Source organism: Atractosteus spatula, chromosome 5, assembly GCF_055471065.1.
Source record: "Atractosteus spatula isolate fAtrSpa1 chromosome 5, fAtrSpa1.hap1, whole genome shotgun sequence".
NCBI lineage: Eukaryota > Metazoa > Chordata > Actinopteri > Semionotiformes > Lepisosteidae > Atractosteus > Atractosteus spatula.
This window is the reverse complement of record NC_142710.1, coordinates 21312991-21323423: the sequence shown is the minus strand read 5'-3', so window position 1 is coordinate 21323423 and position 10433 is coordinate 21312991. Positions and strand designations below refer to the sequence as shown.

The following is a 10433-nucleotide window of genomic DNA, read 5'->3' as shown; positions in this document are numbered from 1 at the left end:
TATTCCATGTGGGCAACTTTTGTTTTAGATTAACAATGTTTTGGTCCAAGAGTTATTTCTTTGATTCTGTGCCTTATGGAAACAATTCTGAATGTTGAAATTTGGCACGAAATAAAGATGTAGCAAGTTTCTTCTGATTTCCAAGTTTCCAAGACACACGAAAATCTACATGCCTCTCATATTAAGCATATAAGAAGAGCTACAACAGGGAAGTTTGTTAATCATTCCTCTAGCACTGCTTGGTGGCTGATAACTGATTGATCCAACCATCACATTCCGCCCTTTCACTAAAGAAGCCAGGGCATCAGCTTTAACCACTTCTGTACGGTCATGTCATCAGTTCCCGGTTTCAAATGCACTTCTATGCAGTTTACACATGTGTCTTCTAGCTCAGTGGTTTTCAAAGTGTGGTCCGCGGGCTGACCTAGTCATCTTTCTTAATGCAAGTCTAAGCAGCTCCATTCTTCACATTAACTTTTTAAGTAATAAAAACGTTTGCAAAATATGCAATTTTGTTTGTAAAAATATTAGTACTTTCATAAATTTTAATTCAATATTAATTTTAGTACATTAATAGGTGATGATTTTTACAGGGTAAGAAGTGGACGTAGGCATAGGTGGTCCACCACATCTGTGACTTGGTGTAAGTGGTCTGTGGACCACAGAACTTTGAGAGCCACTGCTCTAGTTCATGATTCTGGGGAACTGCACTGGATTAACCTCGTAAGTGACTGAGGATGTTTTTCATACCTGAATTCAGTGATCTGGTAGTCTTGTCTGTTTTAAACTAAAAATCTCCATTTGTTTTAATCTGGCGGTGTAAGACACTAATTTACGTTTGGGAATATTTCTGGTTCCTTGTCTCTTGACTGATTCCAGGACAACAATATTTTTGTGGACCAAAACTCTAAACAGAATTTTGTGTATTGTTTCATCATCATCATCATCATCATCATCATCATCATCATCATCATCATAATTATTATTATTATTATTATTATTATTATTATTAAAGGGAAGAAGCATTATTAATAATTCCTTATACTTATATAGCACTTTTCTGGACACTCCACTCACCACCACCAATGTGCAGCCCCACCTGGATGATGGTTTACATTTATATGTTATACGATGATGATTTATAATAGCTCTTGATTTAAATTATATGATTTGAGCTATACATTTGAACATTATGTTTTCCTTTTTTTATTCCTTCCCCACAATGAATGAAAAAATGATGTATACATGAACTCCTCAGTCTTCATTGTATTTCCCATTTCAATATTTGCATTTTATATTTTTGCTTAGCATGTAATACTCTGAGCTTGTCTACACTGTATGTAATTTACCAGGTGTTTGCCCAGTCTTGATTTATTTCTGAATCTTTTTGAAATTCTCTTGGTGCTTCTACAGCAGCCATATCACCATGCTACTTACAAATGGCAACCCATTGAACCCCAGCAGATATGAGCCTGGTCAGTACCTGGATGGGAGACCTCCTGGGAAAAACTAGGTTGCTGCTGGAAGAGGTGTTAGTGGGGCCAGCAGGGGGTGCTCACCCCGTGGTCCATGTGGGTCCTAATGCCCCAGTACAGTGATGGGGACACTATTCTGTAAAAAGGTGCCGTCCTTCGAATGAAAAGTAAAACCAAGGTCTTGACTCTCTGTGGTCATTAAAACTCCCAGGGTGTTTCTCGAACAGAAAAGGGGTGTAACCCAGGCATCCTGGTCAAATTTCCCATTGGCCTTTACCAGTCATGGCCTCCTAATAATCCCCATCTATGAATTGGCTTCATCACTCTGTTCTCTTCCCCACTGATAGCTGGTGTGTGGTGAGTGTTCTGGCGCAATACGGCTGCCATTGGCATCATCCAGGTGGAGCTGCACATTGGTGGTGGTGGAGGGGAGTCCCCATTACCCTTTGAGTGGAGTGTCCAGAGAAGTGCTCTATAAGTGTAAGCAATTATTATAATAATTATTACTATCAGCATTATTATTATTATTATTACAGTGTTTGCAAATCCACCTTGTGTAACTATCATCTGCAATGGTCACTAATCTAAATAAATTATTAAAATTAGGAAGAGAAATTGTCCTAATGCAGATCCGTGATGTACTCCACTAAATACAAGCATTCAGTCTATCCATTGACCGGGTCTAAATCCAAGCACATGCATTAAAAGTTGATCCATATTAACTTGCAAATGATATTGGTTTATGGCACAAAACAAGCAATATCTCCTGTTCTGCCTGAGAGAATGTTTACCCATGTAGCTGATATTTGCTCAATTAACAACTGTAATGTCAAAACGAAAACATTAAAAACCATTTATAATTTCAAAGTTTTGAAAGTTTTAAGTGTTTAATTTGGATTGTTTTTTCTTTTTCAAATATGTGACGGGACTCTTTTTTTTTTCATCGGGGGTTTATTTACTTTTTGAAATACATGTTCTTGATTTCTAAGCAGCTATTAAGATCGAGTCTTGGAACAGTGTCCTGAATCAGATTAAACTCTCAGACTGAACAAAGTGTCTCAGTGCACAACACTGCAGTCTTCAACATGTGCCTTTTACAAATTATACTGTTGTGTCTGTAGTACACAAGGACATGATTATGGTATAGCCAGGGAGACTATTTTTCTTCAACCTTGTGTATAATCACATTTCATCAGCCTGGCTATACTGTGTAATGACTCAGTATTATGGTCTTTTTAAAAGCTTCCTTGTGGTTCTTTCAGCAAACATTTCTACTCATTAGTGCATACTAAAATAGTAGCTGCAAACATGTTTCTGCAGTTGTAGGTTTGTGTTCCGAGATGGGCACACCTGATAGTTCAGATACCCCCCTGCTGGAGAGTCATTTCGGCTGTATAAACATGCTTCCGTAATTCAGGTGCTTTATCACTGCTGAACCTAATAGGCAGAAATGTGATCAGCAGGATTCTGCAACATTCAGTAAAGGGTGTTTTTCTTTATACTGCTAATCTTGTCATGGTAAACCTGATGCCTGACAACAGCGTTGCAGCGTTCTAGCCTGATCTCATTGGATCTCAGAAGCTAAGTAGGCCTGGACCTGCGCAGTACTGCAGTGGAAGAATTTGGAGTAAATCACATTGCTGTTATAAATGGCGTTAGTGGACCAGTAGGTGGCACTCTTCTCTCTGTAGCGGGGTTCCAAACTGTGATGCGGGAGGTGCCATCCTTCAGTTGTTAAATGATTCATTTTTGAAAAGAGTAGGAGTGTTAACCCCAGGGTCCTGACAAAATTCCACCCTGCGCTTGAACAGTCTAGTCTCCCTGAAGTCCCCCCTTAATTGTACTGGAGAAGCCTCATTACATAATCTGCTATGTAATGAGGCTGTTGGTGTATAATGGCTGCTACATATCACTCAGTCGGGGGCAGCACTGCAGGGGTGGAGGAAGGGGGCTGTAAGTCACCTTGGGATCCTTTGGGATGGAAAGCACTACAGAACGCAGTCTCATTCTTTATTTTTATAACGAATTACAGATAGAGAGCATAAAGAATAAAATCTTTCAATGCATAAACGATTGCCTCTCCGACTGCATTATGTGTGTGCTCCACAATACTGTATCCACCGATCTAAGGCAAAAGGGAAGATGTTTTACTTTCAAAGGGAATCTGTTTTGCACACCACAACCAAAAGCAGCCTGTGTCTGACTTTGACACGTCATATACAACATTGCAATAAATACAGTATTTGTGATTGATGAATTGATTAATACAGATCCAGAAATGTTGCCAGTTGTCTGAGGTGCCATACGTTTTTCTGCCTATACCAGATCATTTCGATTTCTATTTCTATGTAGTTTTCTTAGATAATATCCTTTATTGCTGTACATTCGAGCCATGGATAGAACAACATTTTATAACTGTACTGTACATTCATTATCTTGTTTCAGTGTTTATATGTGATACTAAAAGGGTGCACACACAATTATTTACAATCATGTAAATATTATAATATATAAAATGATAGACTAAATGTTTATTTGAAGTCATCTTTGTGAACACTTGACAAATCCTTTTTTATTATCATTATCTGAAAATGAGAATTTTCTGAAAACCTGTTCAATGCTCTTCAGTCTCAGTCACCTTACGCGGGGATCTAGTTTCCATGGGAACCACTGATTGGGCGAAGTTTTGTGCAGCTACAGAAAGCTGAAATTTCCATGTACTAATCTGACCACTGCACAGTATTTGCTGATAATCATAGCATAACATTCAAGATTTGAAAACAAAAATCCTGTTTCTCATGTACAAACCCAAAGCACCACTATAATTTCAATAAAGATATTTTTACTATACGTAAATAAATACGCCCTCAACCATGTATAGACATACATCTTGAATCAATCTATAAAAAAACATTATACATATTATTTGGCTGTTTCAGGGATATTTTTTTTTCTTTTGATGACTGCAGCAATCGAATACATAAATATGAAAACAGATAAAACCGAATTGCACATCAAATACAATTCGGTTGGAAATCAAATACAGTTGGAATATTTATATATTTGTAATATGACTTCAGTTTTCATTTTCGTTGACGCAATTTAAAAACTCCCTGGACAAAATTTTATGTTTTCTTCTATTCCTGTAAACAATTTCCATACCCTTAATTTTATACGAAAGCTGGCGACGCTGCATACCGCCTCTCTTAAATCTCGATTTAATTCTGCGTTTGTTTTTCCCTATGGGGGATTAATTGGTCTTCAATAAACAGAACTTCAGTTTCATCAACAGTGCCAGTGGGTGTTATAAAAACATCATCTCGCAGCCCTCCTCTAAGAATATCTCATTCCTGACCTGATCACGTCCTAACCATTTCACAGCCCTCCTTGAACAACAGGGCAGGCTGAATCTCTGGGGGAACTATGGGAACATACACTGCACGTTTCTGATAAGGAATAATATGCACCCAGGACTTCAGACCACAACTAATTCCGTGTAAACCACGCAGATTCGAGCACAGGTAACCGGGAAATGAAAGAATCCCAAACCAAAGCATGGAAAATCCTGAAAATCTCAAGGTATCCCTTTCGGTTCGGAACAGTTAGCAAAGAAATAGGACAATTGTACCATATGTCTGTTTCTGCAAGTGACTTTAGAAGGTAGTTGTTGGAGATGGAAATGTTATACTTGGAACCAGCCCCGGACCGCCCGCCCCCCTCAGTAACCTTGGTAAATTAGTACACAATATTCCCTCTGTTCTGGAATTTCTGCTGGAACAGTGATATAGGCAGCGCGTGCCAATTCCTCTGCATTCGCAACAATACACATCACCCACTTCGCCAGAGCACGACGAAGACGGCTAGGGTACAGTAGATGAAACGACTGTAAGAGTTAAAGAAAACAATATTGGTATTGATGCTAGAGAGGCATCCGCAAGAAAATATTAGAACACGGGGTTCTTTTACTGGCGATGATGTATATTTGAGCAGGGTGTAATCTACAACAGACTTGCATATAAAATACATAACGCTCACAGGAGTGAAACGCATGAACAGACATGTTCATACATTAATCACCCAGGCACGTACGTATGTCCCACACAAGACACTGACACGCTCACTAGAAATTTTAAATACATTTGTCTGCATAAGCTCACGAATGATCTGTGCACACAAATAGAAACGTTGTAATGCTTAATTATGATTGGTTATTTCCTGCAATCTGTTTCAAATTGCGGCATAATAAATTCTTTTTCATCACATTTTTTTTAATCTTTACGATACCATGCTGTGTTACTTTTGCTGTTTATCCCAGACCCATTTTTTTTTTATTGGCTGCTAAGAATATGATGGGAGTGTCACCTAACTCATAGAAATAAATGAATACAGTGTTAAACTCGGAGACAAACTCATTTCCCGCATGTGGAGGAATGCGCTTGGCAACAGATGACGTCTGTGAATTGTGGACTCTCGCTAATCTTGTTGTTATTCATGAACATATCTGCAGCCGAGGGAAATTCCCTTCTGGTTCCGTGGCCACAGTGGCAGGGGAGTGAGCACTCACCACAGCACAGACAAACAAAAAGGCGCAGGCACGGTTAATAACAGCATTGTAAAGAAAGAATAGGACTTCGGGACAAAGTGGACGCTTGTTTTCACAACTGTGTCATCGCGGCTGTCTTTTAGGAGGTGTCAATGCGTTTTACTTCCCTTGAACAGTGGTAGTAAAGATGAGCACTCTGAGGAGGGTGGAGAGTCTGTTGCAAACCCGGTGCGCTGCTACCTTTGTTTCCAACCACTTTTTAAAAACGTTTATTGAGTGAAGAGATGAAAAAAAAACATGAACGAATCCGACTGGGGTGTTACGTGGAAAAATCAAGAAGATGGCGATTGTTTGAAAACATATGGAATTTACATCGGAAAGTGTTATCATCCATTACCATCCACTTTCTGTAGCAGATGCATTTGAAGCTCAGTGCGCAACCAAACAATGAGTCCTGTAACCCTGCTCCGCACTCTGGTGGTAGTGCAAGTAGACACCGCGTTGTGTAACCCTTAGAAACCCTGTCGCTTAGGATACAAAAATAACTATAGACGCATAAAATACAACTATACAAGCCATGTATACAAGTTGTACTTAAAACTATCAATAAGTCAAATATCTTTAGCTTACCTTGATGTACAAGGAAGGCGTTTTGATAAAGGTGGGTTAAAAAAAGATCTGGCACGTTATTTGCCTTAAATATCTCATTTAAATTATTATATTTATTTGAACCAAAAAATCAAACTCGTCAATCTCAAACAGCAGCCTCCAGACTTAAAAAGAACACTCAAAACGTAGGCCTACTCTACTTTTCCCTTTTTTTGCGGCAGCGCTAATGTATGAATGTATTGTACGAATATGTTCTATATATCATTTAAATAAATTATTCCAGTTGAAATTTGTTTTTTTTTTAAAAAAAGACCTTTATCAATATTTGTTGCTTGGCTTGCTGCGGATGAACCGTGGTCAGACGCGCATGGACCCTGTTTGGCTGTCCTGCGTGCAGTGGAAGATCTGTCAGACAAGCACATCAAACAGCCGTCTGAGGAACCGGGGGAATTGCGATTCTGTCTGCAGCGGGACATCTTTCTCAATCTACTGCCCTGACCTGAGGGTGACATGAAGCTGATTGCCTCCGTCCTGTAGATATATTTTACATTCAACAGCCCGCCTTTTTAACTCCCCTCCAGCCCAGCCCACAGGGGTCACCCTCCGGGGCAGAGTAACCTCGGAGAAAGATCCACACACAGATCCTTAATTGATTCACTGAAACGTGGAGCCGCATTAATACGGCTGGGTGAAATGAGATGAGAAACGCAACAGTGACTTACTTGATTTACAGTACACTCTGGAAAATACCATCAACAAAAAAATACTAAGAGAGCAATCGAAACGTAACAGGGATTTGTGATTTATTATTTTGGCCAACCCGTTTAACTCTGAAATGTTCCTGCACTGTCGACAATGCCTGGGCTTCTTTTTTTTTCGTGCTGTTTAAGAATTTGAGTTTGACGTTTAACTTTCCTATCCTCTTCACCAAAAGCAACCCAACATTATTATTATGCACGGCCCTGTCGTTACGGCAGGGCACTATTTTTAACAGTCTGGTGGTAGCAGCGCAGCCGGCCGTCTCCCAGAGAGAATGAATCTGTGTCTGGCGGACGGAGAAGTCTGCTCGCTGCGGTTTTGCACTGCTGTGCGCTTTGCGTGGGGGCGGAGGGATACCAGTTGTACGCTGGCAGTGATCTGCTTCAGTGTTCAGTTTCACGGAGCGAAAGAAGTGACTGTGCGGGAGGAGACTGAAAGAAATTTAAATCCCCCGGGTTGCGCTCGACACGCAAAAGACTAAATAACAGTTATTTTTGCCCTCGTCGTCGCTTTCTCTTTCTCTATCCTTCCTCCCCCCTTCCTTCTCTTCTTCTTAAGCGCCGTTTTATGTAGAAAATGTCCGACCGATAGGGCGTTGCTGTTGGAAGTTTTTCGAGGGTTTTCTCACTCTCCGTTGCGAGGCCATGGCGGTGGAAGCGCGGCCGGAGCTGGTCGGGAAGCGGTTCCTGTGTGTCAGCGGAGAGGAGCTGCCGGAGCTCGGGGAGATCGGGCGCTGGGGATGGAGAGCCGGGGTCATCCGCGCCGTCTCCCACCGCGACAACGACAACCCGGAGCTCACGGTAAGACCTGGATTCCCCTCTCTGCCTGCCTCTAAACCTGTCACAGGGGGTTCGGGGACAGAGGGGGAGACACGTTGAGAAGGATGTTTTTTTTTTCTTTCGGAGATTTCCAGGATCACCCAAACGATCGCTGCCTTCCCCCGTGCTCTACACGCTGGTTTCCAGCCTGGAGACGTTATACTCTTTCGAGGCGCTGAGTTGGGGCTAACCTCCTTCTCGGGTGCTCCGTTTACAATCCTAGGTCCTTCTCCCCCTGTTTCCCCCCCGCCACAGAAACGCTCAGGTCCGGCGTTATGACACATGTTGGCAGCTCTAGGTCTGACCTCCCTTCCCCCCCGGCCGGGTCTCCGTTTAGTTTAAATCTCGGTGTCGGGGCTCAGGTTTAGCGGCTGGGAGCTCTTGTCACACCGAGCCGTTACAATCGAAGCCCTGTTAAAATCGCTACGACCCGGGTTTGCAACGACACAATAATGAAAAAAGCCGCAGTATGCCTACTACACCAGCTTTGGCTAGCTTTTGGCGTGTAGGGGGCTCGGGATTTGTTGACGAAGTTGGGATTTTTTTTTGTTTATCTTGTCACGGTGTACGGCTAAATTACTCTTGATTGCACACTGTCCCGGTTTTTTTAAAAATAATATCTTGGGCTTTTGAACGCGGACGCGAGAGCGCGTTTACCCGCGGATTACTCACCCCGGCAAAACAAAACACGTTGTAATAAACCTGTTACTGTGTGAATGAACGTAGCGCCGCTGAAGATACACCAGCCAGAGCCTACCTTGCAAGCATTAGATGGCTCAAAAGCTGCTCATTTTAAACGGTAATTAATTCTCCCGGTCATTTATAAGAACCGCTGCGTTTTTAATGAAACGTTTTAGATAACAGCTTGGCTGTACCTGACAAACAGCCGACTCTTAAAGACGCGTGTCCCACTCGTTAAGATGTGGTCCTTTTATTCTCCCCACTTTCCAGAAACCGCTGTTTATCCTAAACTGTACCGATGGCACATGGTTCTGATAAATAATGGCGAATGGGGCTGCTGGTGTTATACACATTGTTACAAGTAAACAGGATGCACCATTGAATTTGTGCCTTTTTAATGGCCTTTAACTGGCCTCTAATCTTAAATAAACACGTCTGTGTGCAGATGAGGGAAAGCAGGGTTTCTTGTTTCAGGGTTTTGGGTTTGATGGCTGGCAGCAAGTCTGAAACTACTCTGTGTTCCAGATGGTAGACAGTTTTTCCAAGGGGAATCGAACAAGGGCGATGACAGAAAAGGACAAGACAATGTTGAAGGTTTTGTGTACCTACTCATACAAATATACTTCTTCCAATTGTTCACTTATGTTTTAGTCTGTCTGGTTTGACAATTATTATTAGAGTTTGTAGGAAACTAATTGTACTTATTGCTGAATGAACTCATTCCGATGGCTTACCTGGAGGCAAAGATAGCACTTTCATCTGGATCCAGCTGTATGGAATGAGTTGGCCCAGTGTAATTATACAGTTGGAGTGTACAGTGTTCAGTTCGTTTGTTTTCAGGGTTGTGGCTTGAGGTCATCAACTGTAGCCCAACTAATCGGTAGAAGAGCGCCAGGGAAGATTTTTCCATAAAGAATAGCATGGTTACTATTTGACTTGGAATCCATAAACATGGTATCAGAGAAAAGCAGTCTGAGAACTGAGACTGCTTCCGAAATAATGCAAAATTTGTCCTGGAAATGCATAGAACATAGGAGAGTGGAATATATATGTAAATTTGAACTTTTATAGTGTGTCTTTTATTTTTAAGGGTTTTGAAACTCAGTTACCCTTTTGTCATAAAAAGGAATTTAAATTTAAAACGTGCATTTAATGCAGGCCCCTAACCTGTTTAGCACAAGTTCTTAAATGTTAACCTTTTGATTGTTGTAAGTAAAGGTTTTCAAACAAGGGCAGATATCCATTAGCATATCCCTGTTTCTTGAACGTGACAAATGATTTTCCTTAGAAATACTACAGTGAATCTTGCACTCAGAACCATTATGAATGGGACAAATGAAGGTAAACATGAAGGTTAAGGCAAAAAATATCTTCCTTAGAGGCTGATGGGTTTGTGTATACATACATAAATTCTCAGAGTGCAAAAACTCCAAATTGTTGTTTAGTTACTATTTTAATAGACAACTGAAATGAAATCAATATTATATCTGTCAAAAGAAATTCAGATGATTTAAAAAAACTTTCTGAAATGTAGCTTCGTCTGAATCT

General features: G+C 40.9%; 1 protein-coding gene across 2 annotated transcripts in view; it reads left to right on the top strand.

The window, feature by feature from the left end:
- Positions 1–7912: 7912 nt before the first annotated feature.
- jmjd1cb (jumonji domain containing 1Cb) overlaps positions 7913–10433 on the top strand; it is a 98875-nt gene continuing 96354 nt past the window's right edge. For both annotated transcript variants that reach the window (XM_088915825.1, XM_088915824.1), the window contains exon 1: positions 7913–8186. In XM_088915825.1, coding sequence (XP_088771951.1) covers positions 8031–8186 — 156 coding nt within the window. In that variant the 5' untranslated portion in view covers positions 7913–8030. The remainder of the gene's footprint in view (positions 8187–10433) is intronic.